Source organism: Artemia sp. Qi Xiang Cuo, chromosome 7 (assembly GCF_049724085.1).
Source record: "Artemia sp. Qi Xiang Cuo chromosome 7, ASM4972408v1, whole genome shotgun sequence".
Lineage (NCBI taxonomy): Eukaryota > Metazoa > Arthropoda > Branchiopoda > Anostraca > Artemiidae > Artemia > Artemia sp. Qi Xiang Cuo.
This window is the reverse complement of record NC_142800.1, coordinates 51,361,134-51,383,681: the sequence shown is the minus strand read 5'-3', so window position 1 is coordinate 51,383,681 and position 22,548 is coordinate 51,361,134. Positions and strand designations below refer to the sequence as shown.

Below are 22,548 nucleotides of genomic sequence, written 5' to 3'. Positions count from 1 at the left end.
ATGTAGCCTTTGATCTGAAATGGTGATGTTCGAATTTTCTTATTTTTCACACAAAAAACATTACGTCTATGCAACTATCTGAGCCACGTACTTCAAAGACCAATTTTCCATGTACTTCATATATCTTTGGGATTTCCTTTTCTCTCTACGACCCACAGGAAAAAAAGCACTAATTTCATTCTAAACTTACTTATAAACATATTTAACCAAATATAAAAATAAGAATTAAGTAGAGTCACTTTAATATTGAAAAGTGGTGACTTAATGAGATAAAAAGATATAAAGCAGGCATATTTTGAAGTATTAAACCTTTTTCTTACTCATTTTGACCCAACACCATCTAGATTTGATATGATCTTGATGTGTTCTTTTGTCAATTGATACCAGCATTTAGTCGGATTTCAGCCCATTGATGCATTTTAAAAGAAAAATTAGCTCAATTGAATTTGATGCCCATTATTTAGAGCATTAAAGGGTTTAGCAATATTTTCGCACAGCTAGAATGAAACTACTTTGTATCTACTACCCCTGTATTTTCCAAGGAGCTATTAGTAATTTTTAAAACATTCTACCCCTTCAACTTTAAAACTCCTGTTAGTCAAATAATTAAAAGCATAATTTCAATCAGTCGAACTACCAGTTCTTGTTTGAATTTCTGTTTTAATGGAGACTTTAAACTTGACAGGTTAATTTTGGAAATTTGGCATTGTTTATCCGATGGATCGACGATTTAGAATTGATTTGTCCGAGTCTCAGAGGTTTGATTGTCAAGGTCCCAAAAGTTGGTGTTGCCTGTACATACTTGTCTATTCTCGCTCATTTGACGCCTTTACACAGACAATGAGGCCGCGTTTACAATTATAATTTGGCAACTCTGTGTATTCTGTGGAGTAGTTCTAGTAGTAATATTAGAATTTTCTTCCATCTTAGAAGTTTTTTCTTATTAGAACTAGGGTAAAAAGTCACTTCTGGACACACTTTAATGTAAATAGTAGTCAGAGGAATACAATCCTAGTAGCAGCTCAGAAAACATTTCTGACAATCTTTTGGAGTTTCATTCACCGTTCTCAACCTTTCGAATTTGAAAATACACAATTTTATGTAGCTTAAGACTGATAATGAAGCTCTCTAACAGTGTTCATTAGCTTCTTTTACCGGCTATTCATTATGAAAATCATGAATTATGAAAACTGAATTATGTTAAAAATCGAAGAAAATTATGATAGTAATCGTAAGATGGTTAAGATTGGGATGGCCTCTGATATTGTCATGCTTGATACCATAGAAGGGGCTACTTCATTGAGTTTCGTTTAATGTTTATTCGCATGTTAATTTGTCGATCCTAGTTTCTCATTTTGTTACCTTAATACTTCTTGATTGTTTCCCCTTGATGTTTTAGGAAGCTCTTCTGTTGAATGTAATAATTGAACAGCTCGTCTGTGATAATGACCCAGAAATAGGAGGTGCTGTACAGTTATGTGGGATCCTTAGGATATTACTAGATCCAGAAAACATGATGGCCTCTATGAACAAGTCAGAAAAAACCGACTTTCTCTCTTTCTTCTATAAACATAGTGTGCATGTCCTTATAGGTAAGTCATATGGTTGGTTTTGTTTATATTAATGAAGGATTATTTTGATAAAGGTGATATAAATGATGAATGAAACGGTGCTGAAATTTGTCCTGATGCAGATTCTGATTCTACATCCCGTTGCCAATAGTATTAGCTAAAGTGAGCGTTCTATACTATTAGTATTTTGTATTTTTACTTAGTGGTAGCTGAAGTGCTTGTTAATTTCCCCCCCCCCCCCTTCCCTTCTAATAATGGCTTACTTTTGATTGTTTTAAATTTAATTGTTCTTAGTTCAATTTAAAAATATCGATTGTGTTTTTTATTCAATTAGTATTTCTGTTTACCATTTTTATGTCAGCAAATGAAAATATAACTTCTTTACGAGATTAATCATAAAAACTTTTTTGCACAAAATAAAATTTTCAAAAAAAAGTAAAGAACTCCATTAAACCAAAATGAAAAGAATTTTAGTCAGACTATCTCCAAATTATGCAAGAACCACAATCAGAGTCAATATATTGACAAAGCACAAAACAAACAGAAAATTGAATAAGTCAAACTCAAAATAATCATAGATTAATATGAGTAGGGTTCGGAACCCTATGCTTTCTAAAGGTCAAAACATAAATTGTACTTTACTGCAACAAAATTCAAATGAATTTACTGGGAAAAATGTGCATTGTCAGTTTAATATACATATGCTGATATTTATTCCTTAAAATCTTAACTGATATTTTATATCAAAAAGTTATAAAAGCGAAAATATTTAAAAGAATTTTTTTTCAGTAAAACACAAATTATATTCTGGCTCTTAGAAATCATAGGGTTTAGAACCCTACTCAGATTAATTTCTGCTCGTGTACTCAGATTAATTTGTGGTAGTTGTATGCTTGGTAAGATATTTGATTCTATTTTTGTTCATTTTTGGTGGAATGGAGTTCTTTACTTTTTTTTGAAGAACTTATCTTGTGCAAAAAGTTTATTTGATTAATTTCTGTTCATTTTATATTGACATAGTCTTTTTCATTGAGAAAGAGGGAGCCTCTTCTAAAGTTAAACAACCATCCCTTCCATAAAAACCTTTAATACCCCCTTGCCCCTAGTCTCTAAGGTTTGTTTGAATCCCAAAAGCCTTGTTATATGATATTTAGACTATTTTGAATAGAATGGCTGTCTCAAAATTTCTATTAGACGCACTTCGGGACAATATGACGTGTGTGTAGTGCACTAGCGTGTCTGATTGTCAATCCAATGAGCCCCCTATGAAGTTCATACGACCAATCTTTCTATAAAAATCCTATATGTTCCCGGGACAAATCTTAAAGCGCTTGCCTTCAGGGCTGGGGGAATTTGTTATCCTAAAAGATATAATTTCTAGACCTGTCTGATAGGCTTATATGGCTAAATGGCTATATCGAAATTTTGATTGGAACTGATTGAGGAAATGATAAGCGTGGAGGGAGACATTTGCCCTCTGATCACTTTCGACTAATAAAAAAGGCACTAATACTTTCAATTTTCAATCGAACGAGCCCTTTTTGAAGCTTTTACGACAAAAATTTCTATAAAAAATGTTATATGCCCCAAAGGCATAACTTGCGATCCTTGTCATGAGGGGTATAGGGGAAGGGTTGTCATCCTCAAAGACATAATTTCCAGACCCTTCAAATATGTTGAACAACATGGCTATCTGAAAATTCTGATTGGATGTGTTTGGGGAAATGGTGAGCGTGAGAGGGGCTTTAGTTACCCTCCAATCACTTTCAACTATTAAAAAGGGCACCAGCCCTCTCAATTTCCAATTGAATGAGCCCCTTTTGAAGTTTCTACGACGACGCTATCTATAAAAACCTTATATGCCCCCAGGACATAACTTACAACCTTTGCCCTCGGGGCTCTCGGGGGTTTATCATCCTCAAATACATAATTTCCAGAACTTTCAACTACGTCGAACGAAATGGCTATCTCAAAACTTTTATTGAATGTGCTTGGGGAAAGGGTGGGCGTGAAAGGGGGGGGGGTGGCAGTTGCTCTCTATTCACTTTCGACTATAAAAAAGGGGACTATCCCTTTCAATTTGCAATCAAATGAGCCCTTTTTGAAGTTTCTACGACGAAACTTTCTATAAAAACGATATATGACCCCAGGCCATAACTTACAACCTTTACCCTGAGGGTCGTGGGGGAAAGGGGGGGTTGTCTTTCTTAACGCCCTAATTTCCAAGCCTGTAAACTACGTTGAACAAAATCAGCATCTTCAGATTTCTATTGGATGTGTTTGGGGAAATGGTGGGCGTGAGAGGGGGTTAGCTGTTCTTCAATCACCTTTGACTATTAAAAAGGGCTCTAGCCTTTCCAATTTCCAATTGAATGAGCTCTTTTTAAAGTTTCTGCGGCAAATCCTTCTATAAAAAATTCATATGCCCCCAGGGCATAACTTACACCCCTTGCCCCGAGGGCTGTGGAGGGGTTGTCATCCTCAAGAACCTAATTTTTAGAACTTTAAACTACGTTGAAAAAAATGGCTATCTCAAAATTTTGATTGTATGTGTTTGGGGAAATGGAGGCCGTGAGAGGGGGTTAGTTCCCCTCAAATTACTTTTGACTATTAAAAAGGACACTAGCCATTTCAATTTCCAATCGAATAAGCCCTTTTTGAAGTTTCTACGACAACACTTTCTATAGAAACCTTATATGCCCCCAGGGCATTACTAACAACTCTTGCCATGGGGGCTGTGGGGGGGGGTGTCATCTCTAAAGACCTAATTTCCAAAACTTTCAACTAAGTTGAACAAAATGGCTATCTCAAAATTTGATCGGATGAGTTTGGGGTAAAGGTGGGCGTGAAAGTGGGGTTAGTTGGTCTCCAATCACTTTTTTCGAGTATTGAAAAGAGCACTAGCCCTTTGAACTTCCATTCAAGTGAGCCCCTTTTCAAATTTCTACGACAAACCTTTCAATAAAAACCTTATATGCCCCCAGAGAATAACTTATAACCCTTGCCCTGACGACTTTGGAGGGATTTTCCATCTCAAAGATATAGTTTCCAAAACTTTCAACTATATTGAACAAAATGGCTATCTCAAAATTTTGATTGGATGTATCTTGGGAAATGTTGGGCTTGGAAGGGGTGTAAGTTGCTTTCCAATCACTTTCGACTATTAAAAGAGCACTAGCCATTTCAATTTCCATTGGAATGAGCCCTTTTTGAAGTTTCTAGGACAACGCTTTCTATGAAAACCTTATATACCCCCAGGGTATAACTTATAATCCTTGCCCTGAGGGCTATGGGGGGGGGGGGGCCTGTCATCCTCAAAGGCCTTATTTTCAGAACTTAAAACTACGTTGAACAAAATGGCTATCTCAAAATTTTCATTGAATGTGTTTGGGGAAAAGGTGGGCGTCAGAGGGGGGTCAATCACTTTTCAATATTAAAAAGGACACTAGCCCTTTGATTTACCAATTGATTGAGCTCTTTTTGAAGTCTCTACGACAACGCTTTCTATAAAATCTCATATGCCCCTCGGGCATAATTTACAACCCTTGCCTTGAGGATTGTGGGGGAGTGTCCTCCTCAAAAACATAATTTCTATCTGGAAATGGGGAAATGGTGGGCGTAGAAGGGGTGTTAGATGCCTTCCAATCACTTTCGACTATTAAAAAGGGCACAAGCCACTCCAACTTCCAATCGAATGAGCCCTTTTCGAAGTTTCTACGACAACTCCTTCGATACGAAGTGCCCTGGTATGGAAGTGCCCTGGTTGTGCCAACATCGTTCTTTCATAGGCAGCGCTATTGCGCTGCCTATGAAAGAATATTCTTGGTTCACAAAAATCTTGCATCTTCTCGTTATAGTTAATAACTTTTGAATTCTTTGATGTTTTTTCTTTCATTTCAATGCTAACATGATAAAATGATGTCCCGCTTAAATTAGTGATTTTGCGATAAGTCTACAATTGTAACATGCACCAAATTGAATCGATATGATTGGGTTTATTGATGTAAGATTGCTATTAAGCTATTAATTGACTGTTTCTTGAAAAAAGGATCTGAACCTGCTTAAGAAACTGTAGAGTTGCCATGTTTCAACAATTTTTAGCCAATATTCAACATATTTTCAATCTATAAAACCATGTACACTGAATTTCAGAAATATTATTCGGTAGGGGGATAAAGCTGAATCTCAGCTAAGTAATAATAATAAAATTGTGGTTATTCATGAATATATCAAAATTGTACGAGAGCAAAATAAGAACATATCAAAAATTGCACAGGGAACATAAATCTTAATAGGATTTAAAGCGCGATTAGTCCTCCTTTGAAGTAGAAGAAGGCAGAAATATAGAAGCCACCAATAACATAAAATTAGAGGAAGGGAGAGAAATGAGATATAAAGAGAGAAATCACAGAGAGGGGATGGAGGAAAGAAACAATGTCTGAGAAGCAGTAGAAAGTGGGGAGATCTAAAAACAGTAGCAAACTCAAACTAACTCAGTAACAACAACTGGATTGCAAAACACACACACAAATAGGGGAAATCTCGAATTTCGTGAAGAACCAAAATAATAATCTGCATTAGAACTTGCTGGGATGGAAATACACAATGAACTAGAATATTCAAAGTTGCTAATGAGAATTTAGAGTGACTAGAAACAGCATCACGTGTGACTATAATACAGTTAGCAACATTTAGTTTTGTTGAACGGTTTTCCGAATTCTGAAATTTCGTCAAAACGGTTGGAAAACCTATGACTTGCTCAATTTAGTTATGCTAACGTGAAAAGATTTTAACTTTCTTGTTAAGAATAAACATTTTGGTTCATATGACCAACTTGATTTTGCACTTCAAAAGGCATGGACAAAACTGAGTCTTTACTGTTACGACCGATCTTCACATGCATAAAACTATATTAGTTTGCAGGGGCGTCCCGAGGCTCATTTTATTTGGGGGCGATCTTAGTAAATTTTACCGAATCGCTACCTGATTTATGCCGAATTTTCTGTAGAAATCAAGAATTTTGCTAAATTTCTGCCGAAATTGTCGCCTTCGGCGAAAATTTTACCGAATTCCAAAAAATTTGGGAGGGTGGTGCGCCCCTCCCTCCCCTTTCGGGACGCCCCTCTTCGTTTGTACATGGTTCACCTCATTCACAAAGAAGAACTAATCGACAATTAGAACCGGGAGAAAGTTAGCTGATCTTCTATCAGAGACTTGCCGAAAGTCCAAGCAATTGGTATATTTGCGTATTTAATGAGACCAAGACACGATATCTTTTAATTTAAAACGGAAATTTATTATATAATCGTTATGAGAATCACAAAAATGAATCCTATGCCAATTTAGATTCCAGAAAATCACCTGATTTCAATTATTTATCCCATTGGTTGTGTAAACCCCCTAAAATATAATGTTAGTGACATATTTTGTCGACCTGCACAGATTTTGTATATATATATTGAGAGCCATAGTCTGAAGGTTGTGAGATTTAAATTGACTTCACAAAACTTTTTTCTCGTATGTACCTGCAATCAAGAGGGAATTCTGTGTCCTACCAACTTGAGTTTTTTGATCACTTTTTGGAGGAGTTTGTCATCCACCTTTCTATAAAAAAAATCAGATAATTCCCTTTCCTTATAAAAAGTTTCCTAGCTTCTATGGATAAACTTTTTAGTTTGCTGGCTATAATAGTTCATTTTACTCATTTCAACAGGAAAGCCAAAAAATGAGCACCTGTTAATTGATTTTTATTATTATTGTGTGCTTTTTTTTATTGAGAAAATTAAAATTAGTAGATGAATACTAGCTAAAAATAAGAAACCCTTCCGTTACAACCTATTTCTGGGTGTGCCCATTTTCGTTATGCTTTATGCTTCGTGAAATTAGAAAGTTCTTCTCAAAATAATTTAATCAAGTGTCAGTGAGTGAGAGGTGTCCTATTACCATAATAGGAATTTATTTCGTTACAAAAGGAGAATATAAAGAATTTTAGAATTTATAGCCTTTAAGAATGGTCCTTTTTGTGGAAATTTCCTAAATAATATTTTGTCCTTTTACAACCCTTGAATAAAATAAAGTTTTTTTTGTTTAGTTCAAGTTGATCATTGTGCTTTTATTTTATAATTGAAGACCGATTTTATTAAAAGGAAGCTGAATAGACGAAAACTCATCCATGAGAACTCGAAAACCATAATTAAAACTTGTAATCGTTTATTATCAAAATTCCTTATTTTGATTAAATAAATGTGCAAATAAATAAAATCCCTTCTGGGTATTGCGATGGCTTCAATTTTCTTCTGACTTTGGCAATTTTTTTTTCATGTTATGACTTGATAAAAATAACTAGAGGATTGGAATAGGATGCATTTATTTACTCTAAGCAACAGGTTCCAGCATATTGTTTTACATCTGGGATAATAGCGTTTCTCTAAATGGACTCTATTGCTGGTTTAGAAATTGAAATGAAAGTTTTGTTATGCTGGAGTCTGATTTTTTTAAGGATTAAATATGGTCGTACCTCTGTTTCATTGTATCCTTTCCCTGAGCTTTTTTTTAATAATAATTATGTATACCCATACCTCTATTAATTTGGAACTTTTTTATTGTGTTTTAATGTAACTTTTACACTGATATTAAATAAAAGGATTTTTTTCCCAGACCAAAATTTTGAGTATTGTAATAATAATTAATTTTTTTATCCACTATTTTATAAAAGCTAAGTTATAAAAAGGGGGAAAAAAATCAAAAGACCACAATCATCAGTGATAAAAAAAAAAAAAGTCAAATGACACAAAACACGAGAAAATGAACCTATTTATGAGAAAAGGCGGATGAGACGGTGGAATGTACCAAGGCGTATATTTCTAGGTGAATTCATATTAAATTTTTAAAGAATTTGCTTTAGTAAGTGCAATTTTAGCTGTTAAAATCTTCCTTGGCCGCTTTACCTAGTACGAATTTTTACATTGAATTAAAGAATACCATAAGAATTTTTCTATCTCTCATAGTTGCCATGTCATGCAGGTTTTAAACCGATTTCTATACAACTGCATTGACATGCATCATGATTAAATGTGTAGAACCGTATCCTCTGTTATGTGTTATATCTAAACCAAGAGTTTGATAGTAACAAATTGATTGTTTGATCATGGGCGCCCATAAACTGAATTCTAGGGTGGGGGGTATAATTGGCCCTTCCAAGGCTGTATAATAGAAATATCAAAACAAAAATATAAAAATGTAAGGCAGCATCATTCATCCGGGGGGAGGGGCTGGCGCCCTACTGACCCCTTATGGGTGCCCATTTGTTTGATAGTAAAAGAGGCCACATGTTAAGTGCAAATTGCAATATCGTCACTGTTGCGCCTAAAGGTCGTATCTCACATTTTCAGACGTCTAAAGTATTCGCCAAAAGGCATTTGCTAAGATATTGTACAGGGAGGATTAGCATGGTAATGTAGACCACGAGGATCGAAGTGTAATTGAATGTAAATTGCCTAGCTAATCCTCCCTTTGATTGCAGCTCAGCAAACAGTTTTAGGCAATTATTTCATAACTTTGAAAATGTCAGATACGGTATTTAGGCATAACAGCGACGACATGTTATATGTTAAAGAGCACTTGTAACATGTTGATTTGAAACATGACTGATGCACATTGATTATTTACTAGCTTTATTTGAAATACATTTGATTTTTTTTTTCAGCTCCACTCTTGGCAAACACATTAGAAGAGGACAGGCCGGGAAGAGAAGATTTTTCGACAGTGCAGCTACTTGGTCAGGTTCTTGACCTCCTTTCCTTCTGTGTGGAACACCATGCTTATCATAGCAAAAATTTCATTCTCACTCGAGACCTAGTTCGAAGGGTTCTTGTATTGATGAAATCAAGACACACATTTCTCGCATTGAGTGAGTCGTACTATTAGTGTTTTCTATCTAGTTTTTACCAGGATTGGGGAATATGGAGTAAGGGGCTTTTTCAAGAGTATTAGTAGGAAGGAGTCACTAAATTTGTTGCTCTTGCTAATATGTACCAATTAGCTTTATTAATCAGTCAGTTATTTCTAGTGTAGAAGAGCCACAAGTCTCTTCATAACGTGTGTGATGAATATGACAACTTTATAATATTAAATTCATCTTTTACATAAATGTGCCTATAGTCCAAATTCACTAATAATTTACTTATATGTCGTTTGTTTTTATATATTGGTTGGTCCAAAACGAAGAGTGGCTCATTTCAGTTTTTAAAGCTTTTCTTGGGAATTTATTCAAGGATTTAAAGGGAAAAATGTATAAGAGAACAAAAATATTTAGTTGAATAATGTTGATGCGTTTGGATTTACAGTAAATAAAACTATGTCAGTAAGTCTTTAAGCTAGAAGTTATTGTTTTTCCCCTAATGTCGATTTCCCCTAATGTCGTTTTCCCCTAATGTATATATATGCTTCTGTAAATGCAACAGTAGGGAATAAGAATTTGCTTCAAAAATCTGTCTCACTTTTCAATTTATTTTCCAAAAAGAGTGGACGTGGTAGCGAATGAGTAACTTTGCAATAGCAACTTTTCATCAAAGAGAAAATTTTGAGTCAGATAAATGGGCGAGTAAAAATTGAAGTATTGTCACATTTAGAAAAAAATAGCTTATTGATAAGTGACGATTTCGATTCTTGGAAATTACCGATTTTACAGATTCTAATAATCCCAGTGAATAATCCTGTCTCTTGTATTATGGTTAACCCTTTTTCTAAAATTGGTTCCATGTATAATTATAATAATAATAATAATATAAGTGTATTTAAAAGCCAGTGGTCATATACACAAAACTCTGAACAAAAACAAAATAAACCACGCAATAACACTCAACAAATTTAAGTTGCTGCTTTCCGTACTTCCAATCCTCTCTCTAAGAAGCAACCTAGTGCAATAATTAGGTCACGTGAGGTAGTCCTCAAAATACCAGGAAGCAGCGGTACCTCCCCTCGAAAAAAATTATGCCTCAAAATCCCCAAACTTTGGTATCTGCTCAAAAAATGGTCCAGCCCATTACCCAACTCCCTACAGAGGGGGCAAGTACATTCGCCTCCCGAGCCGTCATCATCACATGACTCCCAATATCTTTTACGCAGGGTATACAATTTGCTCGTGCCTGCAACCAACACTTAAGGGCTCTCCACTGTAGGTTCAGTTTCAAATAAAACTTCTCTCCAAACACAACTTTAATCTGCCTATAAAAACGAATGTTACTGGATTTCTCCAAACTAGAGAGCCAAACCTGAATCACCTGATCCCGAAGGCGCGAAGCAAACTTACCAAGGAAATCTTCGGGGTTGCCTTCGGGACTTGGCCATCATTCCATGCCCAAGAAAGTCCAGCATTATCCAGCAGGCCTTTAACCTGTTGTGGCCATAATGTTTTTCTAGTACAACCCAACATCTCTATATAAGCCGCTTTCGCCAGACGGTTATCCGGCAAACGTGTTACCTGGAGCCAAAACTTGATCACTTGGATGGCCCTCATATGGCGCAGATCCATTAGGCCTAGGTTACCTTTGAGTACCAAACTACTAAAATTATTTTGGAGGCCTATAACTCTTTTAAAATACATAAACTGAAGAGATTTTAGTTGTTTCACTACAGCAGTCCCCCACAACTCGCAACCATAATGAGCAACAGGTAGGACTTAGGTCGTAAATAGATACTTGTGCATCTTCATATTTTTTATTCCCATGATACATTTTTGCCGAAGCAGAGCACAAGCCGTTGCGTTACCACGTGAAATCATCAGTTTAATATGCTCGGTCCAATTCCTGCTTGCTGCAACCACAAATCCCAAATATTTATACTGGGGTACACTTTTATTGGTTGGCCTTTATAGGTAAATGAAAAATCCTGGAGTCATTGGGCTTCTTACTTTGGAAGATGACAATCTCTGTCTTAGATGCATTTAGTTTTAACTTCTTAGAATCTAGGTAAGCTTCGGTTAGATTCAGAAGAGCTTGGAGGTCCTCAGCTGACTTGGCCACTAAGGCTGTTTCGTCAACGAACAGCAAACTCGGCAATACAACATTCTCTAGTGATGCTACTGGGGCCCATCTTCTTTTCAAGGAACTCTGCGAAATCACTAATATACAGAGTAAAAATTTTTGGTGACAGCGTACATCCTTGACGAACTCCTCTGAATGTTCTAAAAGGTCTAGATACGCCCTGCTTAACAATAATAACAACAGATAAGTTATCTCATACATATAAATAAATAACTTAATAAACTGTCTAGGTAGGCCTATCTTAACAAGGTAACAAAATGAAATAGGCCTATCAATGCTATCGAATGCCTTTTCAATGTCTAAAAAGGCAACATACAGCTTACCGTTTCCCCTAGGCCCTACAGTATTTTCCAATGAGGGCCTGGAGTATAAACACACGATCTGTTGTTGAATAGCCCTTTCGGCATCCTCCTCGTGTTTCACTAGTACTATTTTGCTTATCCAGCCAGCACCCTAGTCTAACATCTAGAACCCTTTCGAAAAACTTATTAACTGTTGGCAAAAGACTAATGGGGCGATAGTTACTATGTATCATACGGTCGCCCTTTTTAAATAACGGCATTATCATCCAAGTATTCCATGCTGCTGGCCAACTACAGGACCACATTAAATAAAGTCAAAAGAACTGGTAACAGGGGCCCCATTAATTTCATATACATTGTTGAAGGGATTCCATCAATTCCCGGAGACGATCCTCCACGGTGGCTCTTTTTGTTTTCTTTCAATTAACTCTCAGATATCTCCTGTATTAGCTGGTAAGAATGCTCTGGGAGCGGAAATTCGCTGACCACTGCATCTACCGGCTCGCTGTACACTTGGGGGTAGATGGGATCCTGGCCAGCTAAATCTCTATGGTACTCCAGATTTTCAAAATAGGTCGACCAAGAGTCAACTTCTGGGGTAACTTTTGACTGGTCACGTGGCTTCATACTGGCTGATCTATAAGCTTGGAAACACTTCTCTTGTTCTTTAATTTCATATAATGCTTTCTTCCTCTTTAATAAACCCTTATGTTCTTTTCTAGCTAATCTAAATGTTGTAAGAGCTTCTTGTCGTTGCTCGGGGCTATTAGCCTTTTTTTACCATATCAAGTAAACTAAATAGGCCAACCTTACTGATTTTATACTCATTATCAAAAGGGCCCGTTTTTAACGGTATTGGTTTCAGAACCTGGCCAGCTTCCTCATGGAGGAGTTGCGACAGGGAGGCCGTAATTATTTCAGGGTCCGAAGAAAGCTCACGTAAATCCTTTAGCTTATCCAAAATTTCTTCCGAGCAAAACCGATCTTTCAGTGTTTTCGTTTCTTCATCAGGCCAGTCATGTCGTAACCGCCTTGTCGCTAGAGTACGGGATGTAAAGCTAGGGTGGGGGAAGAAAGGAATATTAAATACCCTTGAAAGTTGGAGAGAAAGTTTTATCGGAAAAGGGTCTAAACCCAGCACATGAAGAACCTCAAAATCAACAACGCAGGCAGCGAACACCACATCCACCAAAGTGTAATCAATGACACTTGGGTTAGGCCCCGATAAGCAAGTGTACTCACCTCTACCTCTGTCTTCACCAAATCTTCCATTACAAATTGCCAGGCCATTTTCTTCAAAATATGCCAATAAATGTTTTCCCCAAACATTAATTCTTCTAAACTGATCGTCGCTGCTCCGTGGTATCCTGAAGACTTCCGGCTGAACCTCTGCACTCACATCTGAAAAATATTCGGGAGTTACCTCTAATACATTTGAAGTATACGCATTAAAATCCCCCACTACAACTAAACGATCCCCCGTGAACTCATGTTGTATTGATCGAGTTTCTTCATGTAATATAGTCCATGTGTCTTCTGACGCGTAAGAACTATTTTGCGGGGCGAGATACACACAACCAATAATAAAAAATGAATTCTCTCACTTGAATCTAGCCCACACAATATTCTCTGAACGGCTCCGTAGCCTAACTGCCGAAGAAAACGAATTCCGGTTGAAATACACGACTACGCCTCCGTAATACCGATTATTCTTGGAAATGTTTCTATTCACTGCATAAAATGAATAATTTTGTAAAGAGACTCAACCAGGCAAATAATATCCAACTCACACAATTTAGCTAGTAATGTAGTTTTCTCTTTGAGATCTTGAATATTCCAGCACCCTATTCTAATTTCACGATACATGATAACAGGTACATGGCCACACGGATTCTAGTCCTCGTCACTCATATTCTCGGGAGAATTCACAGCGTCATCAGTTGGGGTGAATCCACCCCAACTGTTCGGTTGATCAGTAGTTGCATTTTCTCCGTAAATTACCGACTTGCTATTTTTACGGACATTTCTGTTTCCGGTTTTATGCGCGTCTTCGGGGCTGATAATCGTTTCTAGACCTCTCTTAGCCTTCCCGTGGGTAACCATTTTGTGCGTTTGATCTGGCTAAGTAAGAGGCGTTCCGGTAGCTGCGTTCATACTAGAGCTGGCCCCGTGTTCTACAATTTGAGGGTTCTGGGTCCCTGGAGCTTGCGGGTGAACTTGCTGAGACTGCAATCTTGGCGCTGTATTAGGTTTCGCAGCCGACCTTTCAACTCTAACAGTGACTTGGTTATACAGAAATGTTTGGGCGTCAATCGAGAGGCGTGTTCCTCTTAATTTGGCGTCCTAACCACGCGGCAAAGCATCATTTAGCATCGGTTTGAGCTCCTGACGCATTTTACGCTCTAAATGGGTGTAATCCGGGGCTACCGAAATATCAAACTTTTTAAGAAGCCGGCCACTACGCAATATTATATTGCGAAGTTCGCGATTGATTAATTTCACCAAGACAGGGCGTACTTCACCCGGTTTACTTGATCCAAGACGGAAAACGTCCTTGAAATCGCGCCTAGAAAGACTTAGTTGGGATAAATAGCGATTTATCGCGGCCATAACCTCTTCTACAAGACTTCTTTGTGGTGGATTTGCCGGCTTCAAGTTATAGATAATTAAATTTTGCTGCTTCATCTCTTTTTCTAGTTGCTCTGATCTCTTTTTTTCTTCAGACAATAGGTTACGCAAATGGTCAATTTCAGATTTTACAGCATCACCACGGCTTCTATTCTCGGTTTTGAGGGACGCTAGTTCCGATTCGATTGCAGAAACGCTAGTTTTAACATCTTGAAGCTCGTTTAATTTCGCGTCCATTTGCGACAATTTTTTCAGAATCGCGGCAATTCCCGTCGATTCAGCCCTCTCTTGTATTTTCCTTCAACACCTTCAAAAAAATTATGTTAAAAAACGAATAGCAGTAAACGAAAACTTACTGGCTGGCAAGGGGGGCAATTAAATCCCACCGTTTTCCAAAAGTGCCTTGCAATAAATCACGTCCACCAGCGGTTAGTTTGCTTATCCAATAATTAGCTTGCTTATCCAATAGATTACGTCACAGTGTACTTGGCACGGAATTCAGCACTGGTAAAGTTTCGAACTTGCTTGGTTGAATGCTAATTGTATAGGTAACATGAAGAATTGACAATTGCTATAGATACTAAAGGGCATGCATTTAGATTAATTCTTATCACAAACACTTAAATCACGGCAATATTGAACTGAACCAGCATGAGCCCTTTAGTTATTAAATCAATTTCTCCGATGAAAATAAATGAGAAAAGTAATTCTAAATCTGCTATGGCCTTGCTTTACCGGTCATTAGAGGAGTAGGGGGGGGGGGTTGTCGTTTTTTTTTTCCTAATGTGTTTGAGTACTGCACGTACAATTCCTTAGGCCAGCTTTACTGCTGGACATAAATAGAATACGTTAAAGAACCAGTCGGAATATTGCTAAAAAGAAGAGTTCATGTCTAGAAATCCACTGCTGTAGGGGAGCTTAAACACCTTTTTCTGATTAAAGAGAATATATTGAGGTACACTTGAATTTGATGCTATCCAAAGTAAGTTTAAAAGGAATTCTTGCAAATTGGATTAGTGTTCGCCTGTCTTATCTTTTCAGTCTCGTCAATTAAATTTGGTCGATTTAGTAGTCATCCAATTTAGTCATCAAACGAAACTAGTATTGTCTAATTTTTTTTCTACGTCTCGTCATCTGTCAAGTTTGTGAAAAAAAAAGTCAGGGTTTGAGATAAATAGAAAAAAGAGGAATGACTGGTTTGGAAACTAGTGTCTGATATCAGGGATAAAGGCGAATAGTCCCTTGTTTGCTTCACGATTTGGTATGTATTTTTTTGAATGGAGTAACGCGGCGTTCTTATGCGTTTATTGTTGCTGTTCAAAGTTTGGAGGCAATGGATTTTTGCGGTATGGCTGTCGACTCGGTTTTGTGGGTCTGGCCTTAGTATAGTAATAATGCTATTCAAGTTGTAAGAGCCACAGCTTGTCTAGGAATTTTAACCAATCAGAATAAATATGACATTTTAAAGATGTTTACTTTTTAATCTACGTCTTCTCTGTTGGTTGAAGTTCTGTCCAGAGTTGTTATTCTTACGGCTTGAATTGAAATAGACACTCCTGTTTTCACTTTGGTGAGATAATATGGGCCGAAACTGAAAAGAAGTTAATTGGATACAACTTACGGTATTCTTTGGCCAATAGTTATGAGATATTAACTTCTTTCAGCATGGAGTTAAATTATTGAAATATGAGGGTATTTGTGCAATAACATAAAAAAATGAAAAAAATAGGTTTTGCGTACGAAAAGTTCTGATTGCTTTTTTGGCACAAATTTGTGATATCGCAGTAGATGAAGCTGCGTCTGGAAACCCTGGACGCTGCGGTTCAAACCTGCCTGCTCTATGGCCTTCTTTTGACGAGGGGTGACGCTCAATTTAAATATAGCCAAGAGACTGACAGGGCTTTGTGTCTGACGATTCCTTAGTAGTAGAAAGAGTAGTATCATCTCTTTTAACTTGATTTTTTTTTTCTTTTTAGGTGCCCTTAGGTTTTTACGGAAGATAATTGCTTTAAAAGATGAGTTTTACAATCGGTACCTGATCAAAGGGAACTTGATAGCTCCCGTTGTGGATGCGTTTTTTAGAAACCAAGGGAGATATAATCTTTTAGATTCAGCCATCATCGAATTGTTTGAGTTTATAAGATTGGTAAATACTTTTTCTCTCAATATAGTTTAGATAATTTCGGAGACCACACTGCCTTTTCATGACGATAAATAAAAGTTCAAATAAGGATAAAATCCTTTTAATAGACAGTGTTTCATAAACAGTGATAAAAATTCACAAAAAAATACCAGATATTTCGGTCACATATGCAGTGCCCGTTATGCAGTGACAGTTTTACTACTGATGACGGTTACTGCATATGTGACCGAAATATCTGGTAATTTTCTGTGAATTTCTATCACTGTCTGTGAAACACTGTCTATTAAAAGAATTTTGTCACTATTTGAACTTTTATTTATCCTCAATATAGTTTTTAAAAGTGTACATAGATGTTCATCAATGTTTTAGTATTTGAGGGTTGGTTTAATCAAGACTATTTATGAAACCGATTGATCGCCCAGATAATTAAAAATTAGTGAAGATAGGAACGTTTCCCGTAGCTCTTAATGCGTCTAATTTTTAGTTGAAATTGTTGTCTCAAACAAGACTTCAATATAGCGTGTTATCTATGGCTGCTGTCACAAAATATTTTTCACACTTGAAAATTCCATATTATTGTGCTTGCAAGCGCTGTAATCGTCATTACTTCATTTTTATAAGGATTGAAAACGTTCATTGGATTTAATTATTTAATTATCAGTTGGATTGGCTTAAGAAAATTGGACACATTCATGCTTATAATGGGAGATTTGAGAATATAATATATCTGGCGCCCTCTCTTCAACGTGGTGATTGGTAGGAGCTTCGTAAAGCATCACTTTTTGAGTAGTTACGCTACAAAAAAAGTAACTACAAAAAGTAGTTACTAAATTTAGTACTATGGAATATAGCCTATATTTGGCTTTTTTAATTGGACGCCAACTGCAATGCTAAGTTAAGGAATACTGGGCTAAGTAATACGTGTTTTTGTTTCGATTAACGAAGTAAATCGTGTAAGAGTATAGGAAATGATTCCAGTGTGGGGTTGTTTGGTACAACATTTATTCAACCTTTCAATATTATCAACTCTACTTCAGACATTTCGTAAAATGATTCATCACTAGATAACATGGTTTAAAGTTACACAGGAATGTTTCCTCAAAAAGAGTTTCTAAATAATCGTAATATAATCTGAGCCGTGTTTATATTTTGTTCTTTGTAAGAAAGTGAAAAATGAGTGTTATGCGTTTCCGATGAAGGAAGAATTCTCGATTACATTATGCTACATATTTAGTTGTTTTCTGCTGAATTATTTTTTTTAAAGGTAATTAGTATATGCATGGGCAACGGTATATATATATATATATATATATATATATATATATATATATATATATATATATATATATATATATATATATATATATATATTCTGGTCTGCCTATGAACTTGCAAACACAGGTTGTCTTAGGGGCGTGCCAGGAATAAAAAATTCCTTAAAACTCGTTATAAGCACTAACTAACTACACAACCAATGCTGATAATTTAAGTCTATACATACATAATTTCATTGACGAGTTGCTACTGGAGTCACCGTAATAAATAATAAAAAAACTAAACATTCCTCAATACTCTGTTCTGGTTACTTTGATAAAAACAAACCAATTATTTCATGCTTCTAGGACTACTAAAAAGGTACTTGTAACACACGGCATTTTAATTGTTTCTAATAGTGATTGCTTTTTGTTTTATTCTTGTTTTGTACAAGAAAGGGTGCGATGTAATACAGATGTACCTCGTTAGTTAGATTTAAATAAGACCGGAAAATTCTTGAAGTGAGGAAAGTCTATGTTAAACAGGGCTAGCACAACTGAATAAAATCTTACATGCTTATTATAAATCGTAATTATATAATTTTAGGTATACAGCTAAAACTTATGTCATGACACATGGATTTAAATATTTTTTAAATTGTAGCAAGAAGTGCCAATTAGGGAAAGGGGTGGTGGCAATCGCCCCCTTTAGATTAGAAAAAAAGCTATGCTTTGGCATTTTTCGTTAAAAGAATCGGAGAAAACAGAAATACCTTTTCCATACATTTTGGCGAATAATTGCCACTGCTTGTAACGACTAATCAAGCTTGATATTGGAAATTTCTCTGTACTCGTATACACAGAATCGCTTATCTCCATTTAATGTTGCTGTGAAAATGCTTTGAAGTGTGACTCTGTTTAGCTGGTTAAAATTGGTTTGAAAGTTCACATTTTTTCAGTAATTTTCAGCATATCTAGCTTTTAGAATGTTCACGCGAAAATTTAATAGTATAACCTGACCTGTCTAGCTTTTAATAAAGTTTATGCTAAAAATTACCTCCCGAGGTTGTAAAATAAATAAAATGGCGAGCGATGTGGGCAAAATGGATGGAAGGAAATGAATGTTCTAAAGAATTTAGCCAAGAATCATTGGAACTTAGATTTAATTAAAGGTGTCTATAAAAATTTTCAGTGAAGTTATACTAATATGAACAAAGTAAGAATGCTGTTGTATTATAGTTAGCTTAGAAAGGGAATGCTCCTGCTAGATAACTCATGCCTCTCCCACAATAAAAGAATACAATTAACTCAATACTCAATCACACTATACTCAGGTACTATCTTTGAGGTATATTCTATATTTGTGCCGCCATCTTTCTAGCCGATAAAACAAACATATTTGTTGTAACCTTATTACCTTCATATGGACACATATAGGACGTAACGCTTGAGAAGTAGCATTTTTGACACCGGACAACTATTCGGAACGGGTTTCCTTGGGAGGGAGGGGGGTATCCAATCTAAGTTATTTGTTGACTCTGAAAGAATATTCAGTGCATATATTCGATTTATAACCAGATAAAGGAATGTCCTTAAGTAAAGTACTTTTATAGCGTCTGTGTGCTATGAATTATGTTAAAACTGTATTATTATTAGTAAGGCTCTGATTCTGTCTTGATTGATTCATGAACCAATTTTGATTTTATGGAATTGATGAGGAGCATGGAACAAAGTAGAGAAGCTGTGCTGTACTTTTTAAATAGAAAAGGGTAAATTGAGTACTTTCTTTGTTAGCAGTTTTTTCTCCTTGCGGTAGTTGGTGAAGGGATCAAAAATAACTTTCATTTGTGTTGACAAGGGACTTTAAAAACTATTTCCTGGGTAATTTTCTACAGCCTCTCTTTGTACATCTATCGATAGTTTTCTAAAACATCTCAGTGCTGCATTTCTAAAAATCGTTATGATGTTTTATGTTATGAATATTATTTTATATTTCTATTGTCCTTTATAAGCCCAAGTTTTGAGTTTCTTTGCATTTTTTTTTATCAAGTTGCTTTTTACTTTGATAAGTAAAGCTCCTTAAATCGAAGAAATAATATATCATCCGTTATTTTTTTGCTAGGAGGACATTAAATCGTTGTGTACGTACGTCGTAGATACATTTGGAAAGCAACTGGAATCAGTGAATTATGTTCAAACATTCAGAGCCTTAAGGACGAAATACGAACAACATCAAGATAGACTCAAAGATAGATCTCTGGATGGGTAAGTCCTTGCCCCCCCCCTCTCTCTCCTCTCTTTTTCGCCCTCTCTTTCACTCCCTCTAGTTTTCTAGCTGTGTCCTCACTATCTCTCTTTAATTCTAGAACTGTATGGCTCTTATGTTATCCCACCGTCATTGACTGTCTGTCACTGTCACTATCTTGAAGTTTTTGGTTGTTAACTAATAACTGGTTTTATCCAGATTTCCTTTCTGGGAAAGCCTTATTGTGAAAAAAATATTATCTACAGCTATCAAAAAGCGTGCATTTTTATTGAAAAAGAAAATCAAATTTTATTGGATGATTTTGGATTATCTAACTTCGCCTCTGTTTTTAGATTTACTTCGCCTCACTGTTTATTTGAAAACGATTTAGTAAATCAATTTCTATAAGATGGATCACACCAACTACTAATCCACATCCGATTGTTCATTGCAAAACACATCTTTGTTCTTCAATCACATCCTAAAAAAACTTAAGTTTTTTAGACTAAAGTTACAAGTTAATAAACAGCAAATGTGAAACTGGTTATCAAGATTAAAAATTTTGAGATTAAAAAGCGATTTCTTTTGCCGTTCTTGCTTCTCTCACTTAGTTTTTCTGTGTTGATTTGGTTGAATTCATGTCTCAAAATGTTCTGCTGGTAATCTAGGGTTACATGGGTTGGGTTGTACGCCTGTTTAGTTGTAATGGATCAGGTCCAAAGAACCCTTAAAAAAATTACAACCATTTGGATTAACCGTCACATATTTTCATGAATTATAGATCCCTCTCCGAAAAAGTATGTAATAGTAACAATAATAACATTTATTCACCCACCATCTACAAAAAAAATTATAATGGAGCACTACAGAAAGAAAAAAGAAAAGAAAAAGAAATCAGCTTCAAAAAGATAAAGATACAACACTCGTTGTTATTCACGACACTCAAATAAATGCAGGTGAGAAACGTCGTCTATCTAATTTAACTTATAGCACTGAATTATTTCGAATGCTAGACCATTTTTTGGATGGCTCTTTAAGACCATATTTTTGAAGGCGGGAATTTCTATAACGTTTGTGTATGCCTAGTAAAAATTTTGCAAATTTATAGTAGCATTTTTTGACGTTTTCAGTGTCTTTCACTGACAGCATGTGGGATGCACCGGCAAAGTAGGTTATGTGTGGTAAGCACACTGAACAATAAATCGAGGCAAGAGATAATGCTTCTTTTACCTAAAATTTTGACATTGCGAACCTATAAAGGATCACTTTTTCTTTCTTCCAAGTGGTGTTCCGCCTATCTTACGACCCTCGAGGTTTAAACGTGATCCTCGGCAACCAGAAGAAGATGAGGAATTATGGTTTGCCACAGATGACGACCTTGAAGAAGAACCTATTGGCCCAGGACCAACTGTGCAGACCATTCTCAGTCCTGTTTCTGAAGAAGGTATTTTTTTCGGCCTCTTAGCATAAAATTCAGAAGATTTTAGGACTCTATAGGCAGGGAGGAAATACACAGTGCAAGCTGTAAACTATTTTTGTTGATTTTTGTATAATCTTTGCACTCTCCCTAGGGCCATTTGCTAGGCTTGAAACATACTTAATAGGGACTAGATATACAATTTTCACAAGCCTTGCCGACATCTGACTTGAAAAGTATTTAACTCTTAAAAAGGTGGTCTGGCAGTTGCTCCATCCCCATCCCCTAAGGGACAGCTGGCCCAAAATGGAAAATTGAACTATGTGATTTTTCTAGGTCAGGTTTCAATGCCAAGTTAATTTATGAAGTCCTGGTGAGGTTTGGATCTTAATCTCCGAGGATACTCACAAGTATACACAGGTATAAGTGGATGTGACTACTAACAATCACTCAACATCCTAGATCTTTTTTGGCAAATTTATTATAACTGAAAGTGTCAAACAAGGCCGTATCCAGGGGGGAGGGGGTAGGAGTTTGACCCCCCACCCTCTCCCTGAAATGTTTGTTCGACTCGTAAAACCGTAATAAATATCACCCAGTATATTTTTGACCCATTAATTCTTTTCCAGAATTGTATAAAAAAATTGACATTTTCTGCTATGACCTCAAGAAAAAAAAAATTGACCACATTACGCCCTTTAGAAATTAATACTTTCAAAAAGGCTCATAAAGAGGATTAAAACATGAAAAGCATTATACCAAAAGCGTTATACCATTACTTGATTGGATTTAAACATTAAGAATAAAGATAATAAGCTAATGAACTAATTTCATTAATTCTTTTCCAGAATTGTATCAGAAAATTTGACATGTACTGCTATGACCTCAAGAAAAAAGATATGACCACATTTTACCCTTTAGAAAAAGAGCATTAAAACAGTTTTTT

At 36.0% G+C, this 22,548-nt stretch overlaps 1 protein-coding gene across 3 annotated transcripts in view; it reads left to right on the top strand.

Moving 5' to 3' along the window:
- The window catches only part of flfl (serine/threonine-protein phosphatase 4 regulatory subunit 3 flfl), a 98,902-nt gene that overhangs the window by 69,697 nt on the left and 6,657 nt on the right, over positions 1 to 22,548 (top strand). For all 3 annotated transcript variants that reach the window (XM_089092381.1, XM_089092379.1, XM_089092380.1), the window contains exons 10-14: positions 1,400 to 1,592; positions 9,277 to 9,480; positions 16,521 to 16,690; positions 20,063 to 20,205; positions 21,469 to 21,629. In XM_089092381.1, coding sequence (XP_088948507.1) covers positions 1,400 to 1,592; positions 9,277 to 9,480; positions 16,521 to 16,690; positions 20,063 to 20,205; positions 21,469 to 21,629 — 871 coding nt within the window. The remainder of the gene's footprint in view (positions 1 to 1,399; positions 1,593 to 9,276; positions 9,481 to 16,520; positions 16,691 to 20,062; positions 20,206 to 21,468; positions 21,630 to 22,548) is intronic.